Consider the following 25,096-nt stretch of genomic DNA (forward strand, 5'->3'; position numbering starts at 1 on the left):
ATTTCCGGCACACGTCACCAGGGGCACCGGCAGTGTCCCTGAATTCCCACATAGAGCAAGAGGAACATAACGCGGGGCTGGGCTCTCCTGGCATGACTTAGTGAATTAATTTAAATTAATTAAAGGGTATCACCAATTAAAGATATCTCGAAGGTGCTTGTATAGTCTACCAACAGTCCCTGCTACACCAGAAAAGACCCTAGTAACTATAAACTACAGAGTTAAAGTTTAAAAAAAGAGAAATACTCACCAACCAATCACTTACCTGCTCCCTGGTGACGTCACACTCTGATTACTTTTTACCTCTCTCCCCGCTGCTGAGTTGGTGTGCCTCACTGCTCCCTGGAACTGGTCGGGCCTCGGTGCTCGCGCCGGTTTTTATACCGGACTCCTCCTCGCCTCACTGCTCCCTGGAACTGGTCGGGCCTCGGTGCTCGCGCCGGTTTTTATACCGGACTCCTCCTCGCCTCACTGCTCCCTGGAACTGGTCGGGCCTCGGTGCTCGCGCCGATTTTTATACCGGACTCCTCCTCGCCTCACTGCTCCCTGGAACTGGTCGGGCCTCGGTGCTCGCGCCGGTTTTTATACCGGACTCCTCCTCGCCTCACTGCACCCTGGAACTGGTCAGGCCTCGGTGCTCGCGCCGGTTTTTATACCGGGCTCCTCCTCGCCTCACTGCTCCCTGTAACTAGTGATTGAACTTTTTCACTCCCCACACTAGGCTGAGGGCCTCCCTGTCAATCTGGGCGTAGTTATGCTCGGCTGAGGTTAGTGATCGTGACGCAAAGGCTATTGGCCTCTCTGATTCGTCCGAGAATTTGTACGACAGCACCACTCCAATGCCGTAGGGTGACGCATCACATGCCAACCGAATTGGTAATGCTGGGTTGTAATGGGCCAATACCTCTTTCGATGTGATTAGTGTTTTGCTCTTCTGGAAAGCTCGTCTACATTCGTCACTCCACTTCCACGGCACCCCAGTTTGCAGTAGGGTGTTCAGTGGGTGTAGTATTGTAGACTAATTTGGCAAGAACTTATGGTAGTAGTTTACCAGCCCGAGGAACAACCTCAGTTGTGACACATTTTCCGGTGCTGGAGCCTTGACTACTGCCTCAATCTTCTCTGGGGACTTATGTAACCCCTCTTTATCGATAACGTGGCCACAATACAAGATCTGTTTTCTAAAAAACTCGCATTTGGGGCGGTTTGCTCGGAGCCCATATTCCTGCAATCTAGTGAGCACCTGCTCCAGGTTGGCAAGGTGATCACTGTCATTTTCGCCCGTGACCAGGATGTCGTCCAAATAACACTGGGTCCCTGGGATCCCTTGCAGGACTTGTTCCATTGCCCTCTGCCAAATAGCCGGAGCTGATGCTACCCCGAATACCAGCCGGTTGTATTGGTAGAGACCATTATGGGTGTTGATTGTGAGGTATTTTTTTGATGCTTCTTCTAGCTCCATTTGCAGATACGCCTGGGCCAGATCAATCTTAGTGAAGTGTTTCCCTCCAGATAGCGAGGCGAAAATATCTTCAATCCGCGGAAGTGGATATTGTACGGTGTGAAGGACCGGGTTCACTGTTACCTTAAAGTCCCCACAGATGCGAACCTTCCTTGGTTCCCCAGGCGTGCTGCTCAACGACTTTTTCATCACAGGGACGATGGGTGTAGCCCACTCGCTCCAGTCTACCTTGGACAGTACACCTGAACGTTCCAGACTCTCCAGCTCTGCTTCGACGGCTGGGCAGATCGCATAAGGTACCGGTATGGCCTTAAAAAATTTTGGACTTGCGTTTTCTTCAATTTTAATCGTCGCTGTCATGCCTTTTAGTGTTCCGAGTCCTTGCTGGAACACTTCTTTCGCGTCAGTTAGGATCTTTGACAGTCGCCCAGGTGTGACATCGTCATCCTTTTTGTCAGTGCCTGTATGGAATGCCAATCCAGTTGTATTTTCCGGATCCATTCACGTCCCAGCAATGGTGGTCCTCCATCTTGCAATACATACAGGTCTAGTTTTGGTGTTTCCTTACCGTTATATGTAACGGTCACCCTTATTTTTCCTTTGGGGTAGACTTTTTGCCCCATGTACGTCTTCAAAATAATTTTTGTGTCTCTCAAGGGTATGTGTGAGAATAGCCACTCGTAGTCCCGTCGGTTTATGACTGTTACGGCTGATCCTGTGTCCAATTCCATCTTTAACTGGACTCCTACTATCTTGAGAGTGACCCAAATGGTTCGGTGATCCTCTGTTGTGATCACATTATGTAGTTTCAGACAACTCAGTTCCCTGCTTTCGGAGTCATTATCACTCTTTTGTTCGTCTGAACTATTCTCCGTTATCTTATGTACCTTCTTGTACTTTCCTTTGGTCAGTTTCTTATTGCTGGTTTTCTTTCCCAACCTGCAGACTCGTGCTATGTGTCCTACTTTTCCACACTGTCTGCACACTTTGTCTTTGAACCAGCAATCATTCTGGTCGTGTGTTGTTCTGCCACAGCGATAGCACTTCTCTGTTCCATATGACATTTCGTTTGTGCCATATTCTTGCGGTCTCTGTTGTATCTCTGCAGCACCCCGTGCTGCTGCTTCATATGATACCGCAATGCTGAAAGCCTTTTCCAGCGTAAGGTCCTTTTCAGATAAAAGCCATTTCTGGGTTCCTTCACTTTGAAGCCCACACACAAACTTGTCCCTTAAGGTATCTGCTAGTCCCGTTCCAAACTGGCAGTGTTTCGATAGCTTGTGCAGTTCCGTTAAATACTCAGCATTACTTTCATCTTTATGCTGGTTCCTTTTGTGAAACTTAAATCTTTCTGCTATCAGCAGCGGTGTGGGGTTTAAGTGGTCCTGTAGGATTGACACTATGTTTTCAAAATCCTTTTCTACTGGCTTCTCTGGGGTTACTAGGTTTCGTAGTAAGCCATACATTTTTGCACCCTTTGAATTCAACAATACCAGTGCTTTCTTGTCATCTGGCACTTCATTCGCCTTGCAGTATACTTCTATGGTGTGGAGATGCCGGAGTTGGACTGGGGTGGACAAATGTAAGAAGTCACACAACACCAGGTTATAGTCCAACAGCTTTATTTGAAATCACAAGCTTTCGGAGCGCTGCTCCTTCTTCACCTGACGAAGGAGCAGCGCTCCGAAAGCTTGTGATTTCAAATAAAGCTGTTGGACTATAACCTGGTGTTGTGTGACTTCTTACAAGTATACTTCTATGCATTCGACACATGTCGTCCAATCTTCAACTTCATTGTCGAACACTGTGATACTGCCACTCTTCGGCATTTTTTGGTGCGGTTAGACTGGCTTAAAATGGCGTCTCCTGTGCTTTCCTTTCTTCCCCGCTGCGGCTTAAAATGGCGTCTCCAACGCCGCTCTCGGCGGTCCTCGTGGCAAATGGCGACGCCCTGTGGGTTTCACGCGCTGCTCCTGCGCTGCTGCCAACGCCGCTCTCTGCGGTCCTCGTGGCAATGGCAGCGCCTCGCGTTTTCCTGCGCGCCTCTCTCCCCCATTGACGCTGCTCGGCCCTTGAACACCGGCTGCGCTCTGCTCTCTCTCGTCTCTCTCCCCCATTGACGCCGCTCGGTACTGAACACCGGCTGCGCCCTGTGCGCTCTGTCCTCTCCCTCTCCCCCGTCGACGCTGCTTGGCCTTTTTCTGTGCCACTCAGTCGGGCTCTAGCCCGCCGCTGTCCGGGAAGGGTCTGCGCAGTACCTGTTGCCAGCCCGTTTCACTGGACCACCTTGACTGGAAAGCCAAGCCTGGCTCTCGACAGCCTCCCCTGCGATGCTCAAATCTCCGCTGGATGACTGGGCTTTTGCCCGTGGTCGATGTCCGTGCTTCTGGACTCGACCTTCTTCCACTGTTCTCCAGGAGCGAATACCTGGGAGGTGATGCAGAGTTGCAGGTAGGTTCGAATCTGCCTCGTCGCCAATGTTACGTCCGTGTATAATCAGACATAGACTGCGTAGAACGGTACAAACGGTGTTTACTCAACATGGCTCAGACTGCAACTGAACTGTACAGATTACTACTCAACGTTATATACAGGTGTGGTCACTGCCGGTACTACAGTATACATGAGTTGTAAAAAGTAGTTCTCCCCCTTAAAGGTACATACATTACAAGTAGGACTGGTGTATCAGGAAACAGTAGGGTTGGAGTAGGTCTGGTGTATCAGGAAACAGTAAGGCTAGAGTCGGATTGGTGTATCAGTAAACTAGGGCTGGAGTAAGGCTGGTGTATCAGGAAACTGTAGGACTGGTGTATCAGGAAACAGCACGATTGGAGTAGGACTGGTTTGTCAGGAAACAGTAGGACTGGTGTATCAGGAAACAGTAGGGTTGGAGCAGGACTGGTGTATCAGGAATCAGTCGGGTTGGAGTAGGACTGGTGTATCAGGAAACAGTAGGACTGGTGTATCAGGAAACAGTAGGACTGGTGTATCAGGAAACAGTAGGACTGGTGTATCAGGAAACAGTAGGACTGGGGTAGGACTGGTGTATCCGGAAACAGTAGGGCTGGGGTAGGACTGGTGTATCAGGAAACAGTAGGGTTGGAGTAGGTCTGGTGCATCAGGAAGCAGTAGGGCTGGAGTATCAGGAAACAGTAAAGCTAGAGTAGGACTGGTGTATCAGGAAACAGTAGGGCTGGTGTAGGATTGGTGTATCAGGAAACAGTAGGGTTGGAGTAGGACTGGTGTATCAGGAAACCGTAGGATTGGAGTAGGACTGGTGTATCAGGAAACAGTAGGACTGGTGTATCAGGAAACAGTAGGACTGGTGTATCAGGAAGCAGTAGGGTTGGATTGGACTGGTGTATCAGGAAACAGTGGGGCTGGAGTATCAGGAAACAGTAAAGCTAGAGTAGGACTGGTGTATCAGGAAACAGTAGGGTTGGAGTATAAGGAAACAGTACGGTTGGAGTAGGACTGGTGTATCATGAAGCATTCGGGCTGGAGTAGGACTGGTGTATCAGGAAACAGTAGGACTGGTGTATCAGGAAACAGCAGGCTGCTGTATCAGGAAACAGTCGGACGGGGTAGGACAGGTGTATCAGGAAACAGTAGGGCTGGGGTAGGACTGTGTATCAGGAAACAGTAGGACTGTTGTAGGATTGGTGTATCAGGAAACAGGGCTGGGGTAGGATTGGTGTATCAGGAACCGGAAGGGTTAAATTGGACTGGTGTATCAGGAAACAGTAGGGCTGGGGTAGGACTGGTGTATCAGGATACCGTACGGCTGGAGTAGGTCTGGTGTATCAGGAAACAGTAGGGTTGGAGTAGGACTGGTGTATGAAGAAACAGTACGGCTGGAGTAGGACTGCTGTATCAGGAAATAGTAGAGCTGGTGTAGGACTGGTGTATCAGGAAACAGTGGGACTGGTGTATCAGGAAACAGTAGGGATGATATATCAGGAAACAGTAGGGCTGGAATAGGACTGGTGTATCAGGAAACAGTAGGGATGGTGTTTCAGGAAGCAGTAGGTTTGGAGTAGGACTGGTGTATCAGGAAACAGTAGGGCTGGAGTTGGACTGGTGTATCAGGAAACAGTAGGGCTGGAGTAGGACTGGTGTGTCAGGAAACAGTAGGACTAGAGGAGAACTGGTGTATCAGGAAACAGTAGGACTGTTGTGTCAGGAAACCGTAGGACTAGAGGAGAACTGGTGTATCAGGAAGCAGTAGGACTGGTGTATCAGGAAACAGTAGGGCTGGAGTAGGACTGGTGTATCAGGAAACAGCCGAGCTGGAATTAGACTGGTGTGTCAGGAAACATCATGGCTGAGGTGTGAAGCCGGGGCCGTACACTTGCTGGACCAGGTGGGTGGCGGTTTGTGACTCTGCACGCGCGCAGGGCCCTCCCTGTGGATCATCTCAGCTGTGGTGCTTATGGCTTCTAGCAGCTGACTTCAAACTGGGTAATCGGACTCTTTGATTAAAACAAAGCATCGCGAAGGCCCCTGACCATGTGATTGCTGCCCAGTGCTATGAATGTCAAAGTGAAGAAATTCAATGAAGCACTTGTAAAGGGCAGGAGGAACTATGACAATAGACCTCATTGACCGATTCCCTGCAGGTAATACGTGATGGTATCCCACATAAAAAAAAGCTTCATGGACATCCAACAATGGTTTCTGCTGACCTGAAGGGACAATGCCCAGATGAAAAACATACCCGTTAGGGTACAAAAGCGAAACACTGCGGATGCTGGAAATCTGAAATAAACACAGAAAATGCTGGAAATACTCAGCAGGTCAGGCAGCATCCGTGGAGAGAGAAACAGTTAATGGCCCAGAAATTCAGGTTGGAGCCTCCGACCTGCACTTACGTAGCGCGCCGGCCGCTGTGCTGTGGGTCTGCGTGGGATTCCGATCATGGGCCTCCGGCGCGCAGTGCTTGCGTATCCCAGGGGCGCAGTTAGTTCGAAGCGTCCCCTGGGATCACATGGGTCATGGAGAGCCAATCTTAGCAGGGAATCTCTATTCATAGATTTGACAGGAAGACATGTCAAATCTATTAATACAATTCAGCCCCAAAACATAACTAAAACTTCAAATACATTTTTTAAAAATCACATTTTTAAAATAATTATAAATTAAATAAAATAACTATTTTAAACAATAATTTAAATTTTTGAAAAAATTAATGACCTGTTTTTAGCGGGGCTAAAAATAAACTTACCTTTCTTTAAAGTATTTAAAAATAATAAACCTGTGGAAAAAATGTTTTAATTTTACTTAATTCACCACTTACCTTGTTAAAAGCAGGCCTTGCGACTGCTTTTTAAAAGCATAGCTCCTGGAGACTTACCCTCCCGGAGAAATCTGGAAAAAAAATGAAAGTTCCAGGCGTACGCGCTGCCTTTCCGGCGCATGCGTTTGACCTGTGAACCCCTTCCTTTAAGGGAACGGAAGTTCCGGTTTCCCGCGCAGTGCATGCACGAAACCGGCACTTTTGTTGTGCCTACGGGTGAGTACCCCGTGCGTACTCACCCATGGGGACCCGAATTTCTTGCCCAATGTTTCATCTCAATGAACCTTCATCAGAACTGGAAAAAGTTAGCGATATAGCAGGTTTTAAGCAAGTGTAGGGGCAGGAGAAGGGAGGAAAGAACAAAAGGGAAGGTCTGTGATAGGATGGAAGGCAGGAGAAATTAAATGACAAAAGATTATGATAGCACAAAGCAAAAGGAGATGGTAATGGGACAAGTAAAGAAACAAAAGATGGGTCTAGAAGAGGTGTAAGTGGGGATGGCAGAATCATCAACAGATGCCATGTGAAATAATGGGGGCAGAGGTTATATCTGAAATTGTTGAACTCGATGTTGAGTCGAGAACGCTGTAAAGAGCCTAATTGAATGAGACGCTGTTCCTCGAGCTTATGTTGAGCTTCATTGGAACAGTGTAAGAGGCCGCAGGCAGAGAGGTCAGAGTGGGAGTAGGGCGGAGAATTAAAGTGACACACCCGTTAGGATGCTCGTTGAAGGAGCTCTTGGTGGCACATGTCCTCAGTGCGCAACAGCTAGATCCTTACCTGCTGGACATAACAGCGCCACCTCCTATACTCAGACCTTTGAGGAGGTCTTTATTATAAGTCGATCGTTTTATTTTCCCTATTGCTGCTGTATCACTGGTTACCGATAGCCGGTCATTGGGCCTACTTAGTCTGACTACTGCCTGTGGCGTGACTGAAAGCCCAGTTGGCGAATGCAGGAGATGATGTCGGGGCCACAGTCCAGAAGGAAACACCCATCATCCATTGCTTAACAATATATAACAAAATGATTCAGGGGCACCAAGGAACCTGAAGCCATGGAAGATTATGTGGGCCTACAGATAACACCTGAGGAGGTCTGTATTCAAGGCATTCAGCTATAACCCCAGGTCACTCAGAATCCACAAGCCAATATTACCTTTCATTATCCTTCAGACAGCTTAGTTTGCCTTCAATGCGATGAAAAATACCAATCGATCGCTCTTTTCAAAAATCATATCAACAGAATACACGAAATTCATAAAGTTACATCAGAAATGTGGAAAGAAAGGCGATCACCGTGCAATTGCATATCACTACATCAGATGCAAAGGCAAGAAATTGTCTGAGCTAATTGGAGACTACAGGTGTTCAATCTGTGAGAAATCATTCTCAACTCTGCGAGCTTTCTGACAGCACCAAAGACATTAACACCTCAAATTACGCAATATCAAACTCTTAGAGGCTAATTTTACCTACTGAAAAGACCAGCAAAAAAATCCATTGGGTCGGATGAGGAAGTAGCTCTCCTGTTCGAGCTAGCGAGGCGGTATCGGGGCCGATGTAATATTAGCGTACTAATAAGTAATGAACTGAAATCAAAAACAAACTGGCAGACTTCAGTTAAAAGGAAGCTCCTAAAGCAGTCGTCAAGAGAAAAAGTGTCAGTTACTGCAAAGATAAATGGCGGCTGCTCAACTTCCAAGCCAAGACCCAACGCTCAATCCACCAGAAATCAAATCAATCCCGAAAGATTCACTTTGTGACTTAAACGATCAGCTACTGAAAGCCGAAGAACTCTTGCATGAACCAAATCAGGTGGGGCTATACATAGGGGCTGATTGAATCCATAAAAGAATACATGATTAACAAAGATAAACTAGTACGTCTTATATCCAATAAGAAACAGCGGAGTAATAGCCTAAAATGGAGAAGAGCAATAGAATTCAGCTTGTTCCTTCTCAGTGAGGAGGGCTGTTCTCAATCATTACACCAGTTTTTGAAATAGATACTCAAGTGGGTGGCAATCACCATCACCCCAGTGATGGGTCATTGTCCCATGCAGTGACCAGGTAACCCGAATTTGATAATATTGCCCTTTTTGAAACACCAACCCCCACCCCCGTTAGTTGTTTTGTGCGACAGTAAATTATACCTCCAAACCTGCGGGGGAGCTTTTCAAGGAGACTCACCCAGAAGTTTCCGCTTTCTAGTTACCATATCTTTAGAAGGCCTTTGCCTGGAGTTGAGTCAATTGGAGAGTCCCATTTGGAAGAAGCAAAACCAGATAGAAATATAGGTCTCTGAATCCTCAGAAGGGTAATACAATAAATAACTCGAGGGGTTTCCATCTAGGTCAGCCGTGTTGATTGCAGAGAACTTGGTGTCCTTGTTAATGAAGGATCAAACGCATGCTAGCATTACTCACATTGGTTTTACATACTCACAGCCAGAGCAGACTAATTACAAAGTCACCACAGTTCAGTTGTGCGCACATATTCCATGTTTTGTCAGAGATCCATTCCCTGTTTTATGATGGATCCATTTCATGTTTTGCAATGCAAGCAGCTAGGTAACTGACACAGGAAATGTACAGAATGCTAGGAGCACAAGACTGAGGGAGATGGTGTCATGTTTGTACGTTCACAGTAGCTACACTGACTAATTTGTTTTCTCCAGCAGAGCAGTATCAGGTTCATTGTTCAGGTCCAAGAGTTGAGGTTAGCTCATAATCCCTTCTCCCTCATGTATGCATCAAGTCTCCCCTTAAAATTGTCAATACTATCTCCTAAATATTTAAGGAACAATAGAGGAGCTATTACACTACTGTGTATATACTACAGACTATCAAATAATGGGAAGGCGATAGAGGAACAAATTTGCAGGCGAAATACAGAAAGATGCAAGAAGTACAGAGTTGTGATAATGGGAGACTTAGGATACTCAAACATATACTGGGATAGTAACAATGTAAAGAGCAAAGAGGAGGAGGAATTCCTGAAATGTGTACAAGTGAATGTTCTTGACCAGTGTGTTTCCAACTGAATGAGGAAGGAAGCAATGCTGGATCTAGTTCTGGGGAATGAAGTGGAGCATGTTTCTGTGGGAGAGCATTTGGGGAACAGTGATCATAATATCATCAGGTTTAGAATAGTTGTGGAAAAAGACAAGGTACAATCAAGCACAAAAATACTTCATTGGAGGAGGGATAACTTCAGTGAGTTGAAAGGGTATCTGGCACATATGGATTGGAATCAAAAATTGTTCAGCAAATCAGTAATTGAACAATAGGAGGCCTTCAAAGAGGAGATGGTTTGGGAACAGAATAAAAACATTCCCACGAGGGGGAAAAGGAAGGGCATCCAAAGCTAAAACTCTCTGGATGGTAAGATATAGAGGTTAAAATGAGACAGACAAAGGAAGCTTATGACAATTGTAAGGTTCATAATTCAGTAGAGAACCAAGCTGAATATAGAAACTACAGAGGAAATTTAAAAAAGGGACTAAGAGGGGCAAAGATTGAGAATAGATTAGGCTCATCTTCCGATTAGGCACTTTACAGCCTTCCGGACTCAATATCGAGTTCAACAATTTCAGATCATAACCTCGGCCCCTATTATATTTTTATACTTTTTATCCACAATTTTGCTTTGTGCCTTTTCCTTTTTTTTCTCTCTCCCACATGGCAGCTGTCTTTCACTCTGCCAGCGCATTTCACACTTCATCTAGAGCCACTGTTTGTTTCTTTACCTGTCCTATTACCATCTCGTCTCACCTTGAATATATCTCTTAATGTCTCTTCTTTCATCCCCTCCCCCATTTCCTAGCACCCAAACTGCCTTTTAATCTGCTTCATTTCCTGCCTTTTTTTCTCAGTTCTGAAGAAGGGTTTTGACCTGAAACATTGATTCTGTTTCTCTCTACGGATGTTGCCTGGCCTGCTGAGTTTTTCCAGCGTTTTCTGTTGTTATTTCGGATTTCCAGCATCCGCAGTATTTTGCTATCGTATGAGAATAGATTAGTGGCTAACATAAAAGGAAACCCAAATGTCTTTTATAAACACATAAATAGTAAAATAGTTGTCAAAGGAAGGGTGGGTCTGATTAGAGAATAAAAAAGGAGATATTCTTGTGGAGCAGAGGGCATGACTGAGGTAATAAACTTTGCATTTGTCTTCACTAGAGAAGGGGATGCTGCCACTGTAGCAGTAAAGCAGGAGGCAGTAGCAATAGTGGATAGGATAAAAATAGATAAAGAGGAGGTTACTGAAAAGGGTGGCAGTCCTCAAATTAGAAAAGTTACCTGGTCTGGATGGGATGCATCCTAGGTTACTGACGGATGTAAGGGTGGAATTTTGCAGAAGCTCTGGCCACAATATTCCAATCCTCCTTAGACATGGGATGGGGCCAGAGGACTGGAGAATTGCAAATGTTACACCCCTGTTTAAAAAAGGGGAGAGGGGTAAACCCAGCAACTACAGGGCAGTCAGTCTAACGTTGGTGGTGGGGAAACTTTGTGACAATAATCTGGGACAAAATTAATTAGCATTTAGAAAAGTATGGGCTAATAAATGAAAGTCAGCATGAATTTGTTAAAGGCAAATCATGCTTGACTGACTTGATCGAGTTCTTTGATGAAGTAACGAAGAGGGTTGATGAGGGAACAGAATACAGAGAGTCGTGGTGAACGGTTGTTTTTCAGACTGAAGGGAAGTATACGGTGCTGTTCCCCAGGGGCCGGTATTGGGTCTACTGCTCTTTTTGATATAAATGACCTGGACTTGGGTATACAGGGCATAATTTCAAAGTTTGCAGATGAAAAGAAACTTGGAAATGTAGTAAACAATGAGGTGGATAGTAACTGATGTCAGGAGGACATAGACACTGTTCCAGTACAGCTACAACACTTGCATCTATCCAACAATGTGGAATACTGCCCAGGTATGCCCTGTCCACAAAAAGCAGGACAAATCCAACCCAGCCAATTACCGCCCCATCAGTCTACTCTCAATCATCAGCAAAGTGATGGAAGGTGTCATTGACAGTGCTATCAAGCGGCACGTACTCGCCAATAACCTGCTCACTGATGCCCTGTTTGGGTTCCGCCAAGACCACTCGGCTCCCAACCTCATTACAGCCTTGGTCCAAACATGGATAAACAAGCTGAATTCCAGAGGTGAGGTGAGAGTGACTGCCCTAGACATCAAGGCAGGATTTGACCGAGTGTGGCATCAAGGAGTCCTAGTAAAACTGAAGTCAATGGGAATCGGGGGGAAAACGCTCCACTGGCTGGAGTCATACCTAGCACAAAGGAAGATGGTTGTGGTGGTTGAAGGTCAATCATCACAGCCCCAGGACATCGCTGCAGGAGTTCCTCAGGGCAGTGTCCTAGGCCCAACCATCTTCAGCTGCTTCGTCAGTGACCTTCCCTCCAACATAATGTCAGAAATGGGGATGTTCACTGATGACTGCACAGTCTTCAGTGCCATTCACAACTCCTCAGATAATGAAACAGTCCATGCCCGCATGCAACAAGACCTGGACAACATTCAGGCTTGGGCTGATAAGTGGCAGGTAACATTCATGCCACAGAAGTGCCAGGCAAGGACTGTCTCCAACAAGTGAGAGTCTAACCACCTCCCCTTGACATTCAATGGAATTACCATCGCCGAATCCCCCACCATCAACATCCTGGGGATCACCATTGACCAGAAACTTAACTGGACCAACCACATAAATACTGTGGCAACAAGAGCAGGTCAGAGGCTGGGTATTCTGTGGCTTCTGACTCCCCAAAGCCTTTTCACCATCTACAAGGCACAAGTCAGGAGTGTGATGGAATACTCACAACTTGCCTGGATGAAAGCAGCTCCAACAACACTCCAGAAGCTCGACACCATCCAGGACAAAGCAACCCATTTGATTGGCACCCCATTCACCACCTTAAACATTCACTCCCTCCACCACCGGCATACCGTGGCTGCAGTGTGTACCATCTACAAGGTGCACTGCAGCAACTCACCAAGGCTCCTTCGGCAGCACCTCCCAAACCCGCGACCTCTTCCACCTAGAAGGACAAGGGCAGCGGGCGCATGGGAACACCACCACCTCCAAGTTCCCCTCCAAGTCACACACCACCCTGACTTAGAAGTATATCGCCGATTCTTCATCGTTGCTGGGTCAAAATCCTGGAACTCCTTCCCTAGCAGCACTGCGGGAGTACCTTCACTACACGGACTGCAGCGGTTCAAGAAGGCGGCTCACCACCACCTTCTCAAGGGCAATTAGGGATGGGCAATAAACACTGGCCTTGCCAGCAATGCCCACATCCCATAAACGAATAAAAAAAAAATAACTGGTGAAATGGTCAGACATATGGAAGATGAAATGTGAAATGGTGCATTTTTGTAGGAAGAATGAGGAAAGGCAATATGAACTAAATGATACCATTTCATAGGGGTTGCAGGAACAAAGACACCTGGGGGTGTATGTACACAGATCTTTGAAGGTGGCAGGACAAGTTGAGAAGGCATTTAAAAAAGCGTATGTGATCCGTGGCTTTATTAATAGAGGCATAGAGTACAAAAGCAAGGAAGTTCTGCTAAACCTTTATAAAACACTGGTTAGGTCTCAGCTGGAGTATTGTGTTCAATTTTTGGGTACCACACTTTAGGAATGGGTGCAGAGGAGATTTACTAGAATGGTACATGGGATGAGGGACTTCAGTTATGTGGAGAGACTGAAGAGGATGAGTTTACTTTCCTTAGAGCAGAGAATCTTAAGAGGAGATATGATAGTGGTTTTGATAGAGTAAATAAGGAGAAACTCTTTCCAGTGGCAGAGGGCATTGATTTAAGGTGATTGGCAAAAGAACCAGTGGCGAGATGAGTAACCATTTTTTTACGCAGCGAGTTGTTGTGATCTGGAATGCACTGCCTGAAATGGTGTTGGTAGCAGATTCAATAGTAACATTATAAAGAGAATTAGATAAATACTTGAAAGGAAAAAAAATTACAGGGCTATAGGGAAAGAGCAGGGAGTGGGGTTAATTGGATATCTCTACCCAAGAGCCAGCATGGGCATGATGGGCCAAATGGTCTCCTGTGTTGTATCATTCTATGATTCTGTGATTTGATCTGTTAGTGGCTTGTTCTGCACTCGCCCACAAGTGGGAACAGTTTCTCCAAATTTGCCAATATAACCCTTTCATAATTTTAAAGACATTTATCAGGTTTCTTTGTCTTTGTTTTTCCAGAGAAAAGAGCTGCAGCCAGCATGATATTTCCTTTAAGTCAAAACTGCTTTGGAGCCATTATAGTAAAAGCCTTCCTTGTTCTTCTCTTCTTAGGCAGTCCCTCGGAACCGAGGAGGATTTGCTTCCACAGTAAAAATGAGCTCTCGGGTGACTGATGAGTCCATTGCGGGACCTACAGTCTCTGCCACAGGTGGGCAGACGGTGGTTGAAGGGGCGGGTGGGTGGGGTGCAGTGCTATATCGAAATGTCTGAGCTCCCGGGCAACGATAGCAGTACGGCGTTCCGGTCTGAAGGCGGTGTTGGACTTCGTTATCGACATCCGCCCTTGTTGACAGTAGGCTCCCGAGGTATGGAAAGTGGTCCACGTTGTCCAAGGCCTTGTCATGGATTCTGATAATCGGGGGGCAGTACTATGTGGTGGGGACAGGTTGGTAGAGGACCTTTGTCTTATGGATGTTTATGGACGTTTAGTGTAAGGCCTATGCTCTCGTACGCTTCGGTGAAGGTGTTGATGAGGTTTGGAGTTCGACCTTCGAGTGAGCGCAGACGCAAGCGTCATCTGCGTACTGTAATTCGACGATAGAGGATGGAACAACCTTGGATCTGGAATGGAGGCGACGGAGGTTGAACAATTTGCTGTTTGTTCTGTAAATTAGCTCCACTCCAGCAGGGAGCTTACTGAGGGTGAGGTGGAGCATTGCAGAAAGGAAGATCGAGAAGAGCGTTGGTATGATGACACAACCTTGCTTGACCCCGGTCCATACGTGAATTGGGTCTGTGGTGGAACCATTGGTCAGGATCACGGCTTGCATGTCGTCATGAAGCAGGCGGAGGATGGTAAAAAAACTTTTGAGGGCAACCAAATTTGAGGAGGACACTCCATAATCCCTCACGGTTGACAGTGTCGAAGGCCTTTGTGAGGTCAAAGAAGGCCATGTACAGCGGTTGGTGCTATTCCCTGCATTTCTCTTGTAATTGACGCATGGTGAAGATCATGTCCATTGTACCCCTTAGTGGGCAGAATCCGCATTGCGACTCTGGGAGGAGCTCTTCAGCCACTGGGAGAAAGCAATTGAGGAGGATTCTTGTGATGACTTTCCCTGTGGCAGAGAAACTCCTCTGTAATTGCCGCAATCGGACTTGTCACCTTTCTTGAAGATGGTCACAATTACGGTGTCTCTGAGATCTCCTGGCATGCTCTCCTCCTTCCAGATAAGAGAAATGAGTTCATGAATTCGCACCAGTAGTGCTTTTCCGCCATGCTTTAGTGCCTCGGCAGGGATTCCATCTGCTCCTGAGGCCTTGTTGTTTTTCAGTTGCCGGATGGCCTTTTGAAACTCATGTCAGGCTGGGGTTGTGCTGAGATAGTGGTGGGTAGCATGTTGCGGGATGGAGTTGAGGACACTCGCATCGAAGACAGAGTCTCAGTTAAGGAGATCTTCGAAGTGCTCCTTCCAGTTATTTATTGCTATAGCGGCACTCACAGATCTGAAAATGGGCAAGAAAAATAAATGAAGCAGCAAGAAGGATGGAGAGTGAGAGGGAAAGAGAGGAAGAATAAAATAGAGACACAAATATATCACAAACATAAACAACATTTATACTGCATTGAAAGATGCAATATTTGATCTATTTTCACCGCAAAGCAAACAGGAGCCATGTTATCAATGTCTGGTCACATCACTCTGATGTTGACATGGCAGCGATCCAACACCAGTACTTAAAGCTTGTTTGGATTGCTTAAGGGAGGATAGGTTGACTTCACACCTCTAATTTGGTTGGTTTCACACAGCTCTATTTTATATTGAATTCTATGGACCTGATAAGCTCATCTTAAGAGAGACATGGGTAGCTGCTCTTAATTATATCATTTTAGATGCTTCCTTGTTGAACTCATTATCATTGTAGCTGAAAGGCAGTGACCATATTGAATACTTGTAGACTATGGCCCTGAAATTGTGGTTGGCGGTGTAACTAAGGAGCATGCTGCCAACCTCTGAAAGAAAGCTGCACTTACCTGGTGTGAGGCCTCCTTCAAAAAATTGCGTTGTTTTGCTGCAGATTTGAGCGCAGCCTGGTGGCCCACGGATCCCAAGGGCGCACCATGTGCGTAAGTGTACCTGGGATCACATGGGGCGGTGCTCCAATCAGGAATCCGATGCCCATTCGTGATTTTTTTTGTCTTACCCCAATAAATTAGTAAATGAATCAGTTTCTCATTCACCCCGGTAAATTAATAAATAAATCATTCTCTCATTCTTGATAGAGTTGTGTTGGGATCAAGAGATAGTTAGGTGGATATAAATATTTATTTTGAAGTTTTTTTTAATCAATAACTGGTGTATATTTTTAGCTGCTGCATATATCACCCCCCCCCTCCCCCGCCCTCCTTACGCTGTGCAAATGGGCTCCTGCACCTGTTTGGACAAGCTGTAAAATTTACTGCGTAATTGCTGGGCAGTTGGTGGGCAATTAGCCCAACTCTGCGCCAGCCATAAGGATTTCACAGTCGGAGCGGATCATCTGTCCAGGCAGAACTTGACAGATCGCAAGTTCGGGATTTAGCGCATGCAGAGATCCTGAACTTGCTGTCCATTTCAAAGGCGGTATGATGGCATACTCTGAAAGTACACCGTCATACCGACTGCAAATTCTGCCCCTATGGGTTTTTATTTTCTAGTGACAAATGTGTTGATTTGCAATAACTCTCTGAAGTACACAACTTGTTCCAAACTTTGAGGCCTCATTATGATCTCGGAAAAAACATAGCATTGGTTGAATCTTCACTCTGATGAGGCCTTCTAATGCAGCTCATCTGCAAACACAAAGAAAGCAACTGCTCTCGATATGGTGGAGAAGCACTGTGCTTCACATGTGGCAATTTGGCTCAGTTGGCAGCACTCTTGCCTCTGAGTCAAAAGCTGTCGTCTCAATGTCTTCAACCCATAATCTAGGTTGAGATTTCGCTGCAGCACTGAGGGAGTGCTGCACTGTTGGAGATGTCGTCCTTCAGATGTGATGTGAAACCAACGCCTTGTCTGCCCATTCAGGTGGCCTTTGAAGATCTTACGGTGCTATTCAAAGACATGCAACCCCAACGAAACACCACCAAAAACAGATTAACTGGTCTCTCCATGCTCTCTTAGATTCTTAGTCATGTGTACACTGGATACGTTTCCCGTTACCTGCTAGCTAGGCATGGAGAACAAGCTGACACATCACATTAGCACACTCCAGGCCTGGCTACGTAGTGGATCTTTCAAATTCCGCTGAAGACTCAGTGAGTCATAATTTGCAACCCCTATGGGTGCGTACAAGGTTTAGGCATGCGCTAAAACCCGGGACTTGCGATCTGTCAAGAATTTTCTTAAGAGACGATCTGCATCCCCAGGGAAAAGGGCATCCGCGGGCGGAGAGCTGCGCTATTTGCCCAATGAATGCTCGTGAAATTCTTACGCCTGGAAAAGCAAGGCCTGCTTTTACCAGCGTAAGAGTTTTAAAAAACATAAAAATAAAATGTTTTCATTCAGTTAAACATTAAAACACATGTACAATAAGGTAAAGTTTATTTTTAGACCAGTTAAAATATGTAAATTTATTTTTCAAAAAAATAAATGTTTGTTTTAAATGTTTAATTATTTTGTATTTTAAATATGTAATTTTTTTAAATTTGTTATATTAAATCTATTTTTAATGTCATCCCCATTCATGCTTATGGGGATTCTATACAACCGGAACCTCCAAGTGTGAACGGGGATTCCCCTTCTTTGATTGGTTGGGCTGGCCCACGTGATCCCAGGGGCGCTTGTGAACCACATGCACCCCTAGGGATAGGTGGGCCTCTACGCAGGCGTACGCATAGAGGCCCAAGAGCGCAAGTGTCTGAACCTCTGGGACCATCAGGTAAGTTTGTAGTTTTTTTGCTGGTTGGAGGCCTCTGTCCGAGGGAAGCCTCTGACCGTATCAGCCCCAGCGAGTTCACCCATTAAGTAGCTGAGTCACACAGATCTGGAACATCCCAGGTTCAACCCTGGTCAATTCAGGAGCAGCATGTGACCGATTCTGTGCTGTAGAGTCCTTAGTCAGCTTTTTTTTTTTAAAGTTGAGTCCGTTCCAGTTAGTCTGTGTAGGGGTGGGGTTGAGAGGGGAAAGCATTTCTTTGATTTATTGCATCACTTGATCTGCATTTGAATTTGCATTTGCGTTCACCCGTTCTATGCTCACAGTGCACGTTAAATACTCTGGGATTGAATTTCCGTGAGGATTCTCCGGATTGTCTGCTGTAATTTCTGCGGAAGATCCACAAAACCCCCCAGAGAAATGGCGTAAATGGCGTTTCTCTGGTGATACCGCAGATCTTTCGCTGAAGTTGCGGTGGATGATGAGGGAAAACCTCCCCCACGGAAATTCAACCCCTCTGGTTACTTCCGCCTGCATCATGTCCCCTCTCATTCTGTGAATACAGTTTCAGTTGGGTAAATCTCCATTTGTAACTCAAAGAGCCTGAAGCCCTAGTATTGTCTCTGTCACTCTTTTCTCTTGAGCGTCTCATTCCTTTTGGAGTTCCAAAGTCATGTGTGACCTTTTCAATGAGTTTTTACAGGGTTGGAATAACCTGATTTGGTTTTATAATGCAGTCTTTAGTGCCTGGAGGCTGATGACTATGGTTGGAGAGTGAATTGAGCTGGCTAAGCCTCTTTTCTTTTATTGTTTAGGACCTACATGAGTGTGAAGGAACTGAAGGAGGTACTGCTGACCAATGGCTCTATGTACCTGAATGTCTATTTTGCTAACTCGGTGAGGGAGGAGCTGGCAGGAGCTGCCACCTGGCCCTGGGACAAAGAAGCCCTGAGTTACTTGGGTGAGTGCAATGAAGGGGAGTTCCAGTCAAAAGGTATTTCTATCTATCTGTATGTTAGACGGCGTACGTATGGTGCACACTTCCTGCACACGTCAATCTCACTGTGGTAAAGTGAATGGAACCACTTTCTTCTGATTCCTGTTGGTCAGCTGACACATTGTCACGTGATTTGTGGCTAGGCTTTCACTGGGTCAATGGAGCCTCGCAAATATTAAAAGGAATCAAATCCATATAAATCATTCCCTGTTCATGGAGAGAGGCCAGTCCGCCAAGGATTTTTCTAAAAATACATCCAGTGATGGTTGGTGTCTCCATAGCGTAAATGGTTAATTATGTCTTGCATAGTGCTTCTCTCATAGTATTCAATATGACTGTTCGCAATCCCGATATTGTATTCAACTTCGAGCTGAGCTTTTAACCCTCTTCATCATAAAGACTACTTACTTCATCCCCCGTAACATCACCCCTCTCTGCCCCTACCTCAGCCCATCTTCTGCTGAAACGCTCATTCATTCCTTTGTTACATGACTATTCAAATGATCTTCTGGCCAGCCTCTCACCCTCCAGACCCTGTAATCTTCTGCTCATTCAAAAATCTGCTGCCTGTATCCTATCCCACACCAAGTCCCATTTGCTCATCACCCCTGTGGTCGCTGACCTACATTGGCTCCTGGAGTTCCAACACCTCAAATTTAAAATTGCCATCCGTGTGTTTAAATGCCGTTCATGGCTTCTGGCCTCTGTATCTCTACAATCTCTTCCAGTCCATCCAAACTCTGCATTCCTCCGACTCTGGCCCTTTGTGCATCCCCCCTCCTTGCTCCAGCACTGGCGGCCGTGCCTTTAGTTTCCTAGGCTCCATGCACTGGAATTTTGTGCCTGTACCCTTCAGCCTCTCCCTCCCTTGCTTTGTGACCTTACTTAAAACTCACCTCTTTGACCAAGCTTTTGGTCACCCCTCCTAATATCTTCTTTGTTTGGTATCCAGTTTTTTGATTATGCCTCTGTAAATGCCTTAAGACATTTTTCTATGCAAAAGGCAAGTTGTTGTTGAATATATAAATAGAGCACAGTCTGGTGTACAGGGATGGTCTCTGTCTCTTCCATTTTATACTGTGCCCCCTTATATAATGGAAAACCCATATATCAACATGGCACAATTGAAAAACCCAGTGTAACCCTTTATAATGGGAAAACTCCATATCAGCACATCAACATTACAGCATCACACTTTGATGTACCAATCGAATTGCTCAAAATCATTTTTGAAAATGTTTTCATCTGCCATTTAAGGATAAGAAATGTTTTTTTTAATACTAATTTTGCAACAACACAATTAGATTTATCCAATGAATTGTCTTTTGTGAAATCATGGAGAGAGGCTAGATGCCAGGAAGTACTTCTTTTCACAGAGTGTGTCTTACCTCTGGAATTGGGTACCAGTACATGCAGTGAGTGTGTCTTGGCTGCAGGCCTTCAAAAGGGAGCTGACTGAGTTCCGGTGAGTGGATGTCGTCTCGAGTTATAGAAGGTGGCTGGGTTCACCAGGACTAGTGATACTAGTCATCGAGCTCTCCTGGAGCTTGATTGATCATTCTCGGGAGGTGGGAGGTGGGAGTGGGGGGGTGTCGAAGAGAAATTTCCCAGTTTTTTCCTAAATTTGGCTTACGGTTTTCTCTCCCCAAAATTTGCGTGACTGTGTCGGGGGCGGGGTGGGGGGGGGAGGTGCGGAGGGGGGGTGGTGTGGGGGGGAGCTGGGCAGGGGCTGCTGGTACACGTAGATTGCACCATGATGAGATGGGAGAGCTTGATTAGAGCTGTTACAATATGGTCCATTGACACAGAACAAGGAATCGGGCCTTAGTCTAGGGTAGTGAGCTTGGCTGGCAGGGGCACAATCTTGATTTGCTGCAATCCTCTGACAGTTCAGTGGTCAGAGGTCTCCTATTACAGAAATCTATTTGGTATCATGTGCTATTGAGTTATGCCATTGGAAACCGAAGAGCTCTGTTTTCAAAAGTTTGAACCAGCCCATTGTTCTAGTTTTCAGGTGGGAGGGTGTTCGCATGGCAAATGGTGAGTCTGTATTTTAAAGTCAATGATTAGAGAAAAAATGAGTGTCTTTATTATTTTATGTATTGAAGAGGGGAAGGGAATGTGTCTTTCATTGTATTATGCTGCTTCCTGTTCATTCTTCGATCTGGCATAGATAATATAACATTCAGAGTCTGAGCTTCGGCCTGTTAAGAGTGCATACTCAGTTTAGAAGGGAATGAACTAGTGGCACATTACATGTTCCAGTGTACAGAGTGAGGGACAATCCCCAGGACTCCCTATAATTTACCTAGATATTGAGCAGAAAAAAGATACACTCTGAATCATAGGGGACGCAAGGACCGCTTATGGCTAGTGACACTGAATTTGATCTAATGTTAAAACTCACAGAATTATGACAGTAATAGATGTATAGAATAGAGGCCACTCATTCACGGTTTTCAGTGAATGGTGGACAGTCGTGGAACTGAATCCCCAAAGTACCAATAATAATCACTGAATGACCTTCAGTAAAAAAGGAATTTGGCCTATTCAGTTATTGTCAAACAGTGACTCCAATGCTGTCCTCTACATGGAATAAACATCCCGAATGTTATAAAACAGCGAATCCTCTGACTCATTCTGAGCAACTCCGCAGGAGAGCACAAAAACAGTTCATTTACAGGAATATGTTCAAACACAGCCGCTGAGTCAGTAATGCGGAGAACCCCAGATGTGTACAAAAATACAGCCGGCGGATAGACTCCACAGCTCCATTCAGCTGACAGGTCCTCCCTCTGCAGCCCAAACTGTTTTTCCTTGGTTTTTGGATAAGGGAGTCTGTGGTATGGAAGTTATTAACAAATACTTAGGAACAGCTTTGCTAACTTCAGAGGGAAATCTTTCAAAGGTTATGAAAAAGTTAGACTGCAATCAGATTTTTTTTTTTGCAATGTGCATTAGCTAAGGAGCATTACATAAACAATGGAACACGTCTTCTGTTCAGTCCAAAACAACTTGGAAGTACTAAAAACCTTCTCCTGGGTTAACAGCAGCACAGACTCACTGCACAGATCCAAATTTCCATTTTGACAAAGTATTTACCGATGGATCTATTTATAGCCATAGTTCAATTCCCATAGCATTGCACAGCGAGTCGAGCCTAAGTGTAGTCTCCAGATGGAGCAGGGGAAGGGGCGAGTGAGAATTGGGCCAGGGGTTCACACATAATTCAATCCCCATTTTGAAGTCTTACATTCTGTCCGATGTGATTTTAGTATTACTTCTAGTTAAATAGCCAAACTTATAGCAGTTCAGGAAACAAAGAGGTAGCATTGGTTGGAGCTTCGGAGTTTTCTCCATAGTCCAGGCTGAGCTGTTGGGAGATGTACTACTGGAACGCTACAGTGCCACCACTGGTAGGTTAGTATAATTACAGCATGACAAGTTTTACATAGGCAGTTTCCATTATAAAAGTGTACAAAGGAATTTATAATGGAATATAGGCAGACATAAGATTTTTAATACATTGTGGAAATGTATCAATTATATATATAATATATAACATTAAAAAGCTTAAATTTGCACATGCTTTCTCTCCACATACGTTAATTCTTGCTGTCACAAATGTTGGTAATACTTTAACTGCAACATTTAACATTGAAACTATCAATGATATTGTTTTATAATGGTATTTCACTATGTAGAAAGTACTCTCACACTTTTTTGATGACAAAAAGTTTTCTAACATTTTCTTCTAGTAATTGAAGTTTCTAATGTCCAAAATAAAGTTTAAAATAAAACCTTAAAAGCACATTTCACAATAGCCTGATTAAATTTATCAGTTGAAATCCCTTTGGGTCTTAATGCTTTTAAAGTTTTTACTTGGTAAACTCAACCTCTACCAAAGCCTGGGCTTGGAGTTGATACTTTTGCCCAGCATTGAGACATTATTAGCTAATTTCAGTCTGAGTCTGTGGTGTGTGTGTAATTTACCAGGATATATCAGTAGCATTTCAGCTAACCCAATGAGAGATTTTGTTAAGGATGGAGAGAAGCATTCGATCAGGCTGAGGTGCCCGTTTCCCAGTGCTGTCGAGCCCATGCCCTCGCTCACCTCTCGCTGCTGACCAGACAGCAGGAATCCACCAGTGAATTGAACACCACATTCCACCCCAGTTCTGCCAAAGCTTGGGGTTTCCCTTAGCCCACTTCTGCCCCTCCACAGTGATATGAGACATAAGGATCCCGCTCATCCAGCCAAATCCCAGCAGCAGCTCTCTTGGAGCATATGAGCACCCCAGTGTAACTAAACTCCACTCCCGCTACCCAGTACTCCTAAATACCAAACATCAACCTCTTAACTGTTTCATCTTGCTGTGTACTGTGAGCATTCAAAATGGTAAGGGATAGCAATTATATACCTAGGTAAAGGTATGTGGGTGGAGATATATATATATATATTTATATGTAGACACGTTACACAGAATAATGAACAATGGCTAGGAATTTAATTCCCCAAAGTACTAGTAAAAACCCTAAAGGGCAACTTGGACGGGCAGTTAAACTGGCCTGTGGGACAAACCCGCACCGATACTGCCAGTTCCGATTTTAACCTGCTCTATCGAGCAGGCGAGAAGGATGCCCACCGGGAATCCAGCGGGGTCCTTCTTTGAATAGGCAGAGTGGATTCTGATGATTTCATCGGGGTCCAACTGCAATTTTAGCCGGAGGCCTGCGGTGGTGGGGGACTGGGGGGGGGTGGTGGTGTGCGGGCAGAGAGGGGAGGGGGAGGCAGCAGTAGTGGCTTCCCCGCCAGACAAACCCAGCTAGGCCCAAGATGGTAAGTACAGCAGTACTCCTCCGGGCCCCACAGGGAAAGATTAGGCCTCCCCTTCCTCGTGTTTCTGTCCCTGTTTCCATCTCCATGTGTACACAACCCAAGGGGAGGGCTCGGCCTGAGGTCAGGCTGGCTGAGGCTGGAATTTATTTTTACTTACTTGTGCTGGCTCTCCCTGGACCCACTAATTTACATTGTTTTCACCTCTATCGGCTACCTGAGCCTCAGCCTGATGTTTGTCTCTCTGTCCTCAGAATTTTTTAATGAATCTTCCTTTAGCCCTGCCGGCGGCATTGGCCCCAGCCTAGTCTTTGAATGGCTACCCCATGACAATATTGTGTTTAATGCTGATCTTCTCCTCGGCTTTCTACAGGCCTTTGGGCCCTGGTCACCCCTTTCTGGCTGCCACACTTCCTTTACCTCCGTTGTTAAGTTTTCTTGGGGACCTTACACCTGCCATGTTTCCTTTAACTCCATTTCTCCGTTCTCTTCAGGCATCCCACCACTGGTATATATACAATCTTCGAGTTGATAACACTCTCGTGGTAATGGCTTACTTACTCCATGGGATGGTGCTATAACCACTTTTTAAAGAAAAACAACAATATGGCCAGACAGCCCGTTGTTCTTCCTTAACTCACAACACAATGGAGGGTGTCCTCAGTGTCTGTTATAACAAAGACAGCTAAAATACATTAGATCCCATTCCCAAATACCAGCTCCTCCACTAACACAGCCTGTCCCATTCCCAAATATCAGCTCCTCCACTAATACAGAGGGAAAAACCTACTTGACCTCGTCCTCACCAATCTACCTGTCGCAGAGGCATCTGTCCATGACAGCATTGGCAGCAGTGACCACCGCACAGTCTTTGTGGAGACGAATTCCTGTCTTCACACTGAGGACACCCTCCATCGTGTTGTGTGGCACTACCACCGTGCTAACTGGGATAGATTCGGAACAGATCTAGCAGCTAAAAACTGGGCATCCATGAGGCGCTGTGGGCCATCAACAGCAGCGGAATTGTATTCCACCACTAACGGTAACCTCATGGCCCAGCATATCCCTCACTCTACCATTACCATCAAGCCAGGAAACCAACCCTGACTCAATGAGAAGTGTAGAAGAGCATGCCAGGGGCAGCACCAGGCATACCTAAAAATGAGGTGCCAACCTGGGGAAACTGCAACACAGGACTAAATGCATGCTAAACAGCGGAAGCAGCATACTATAGACAGAGCTAAGTGATCCCTCAATCAATGGATCAGATCAAAGCTCTGCAGTCCTGCCACATCCAGTCATGAATGCTGGTGGACAATTAAACAACTAACGGGAGGAGGCGGCTCCATG

At 45.6% G+C, this 25,096-nt stretch overlaps 1 protein-coding gene across 1 annotated transcript in view; it reads left to right on the forward strand.

Moving 5' to 3' along the window:
• Positions 1–25,096, forward strand: part of pappa2 (pappalysin 2) — a 514,150-nt gene that overhangs the window by 139,921 nt on the left and 349,133 nt on the right. The window contains exon 3 of the mRNA XM_085977999.1: positions 18,728–18,873. Within this exon, the coding sequence (XP_085834125.1) occupies positions 18,728–18,873 (146 nt within the window). The remainder of the gene's footprint in view (positions 1–18,727; positions 18,874–25,096) is intronic.

The sequence above is a fragment of the Somniosus microcephalus genome, chromosome 3, assembly GCF_052327205.1.
Source record: "Somniosus microcephalus isolate GS21.2 chromosome 3, FLI_Smic_1.0, whole genome shotgun sequence".
Taxonomy (NCBI): Eukaryota; Metazoa; Chordata; class Chondrichthyes; order Squaliformes; family Somniosidae; genus Somniosus; species Somniosus microcephalus.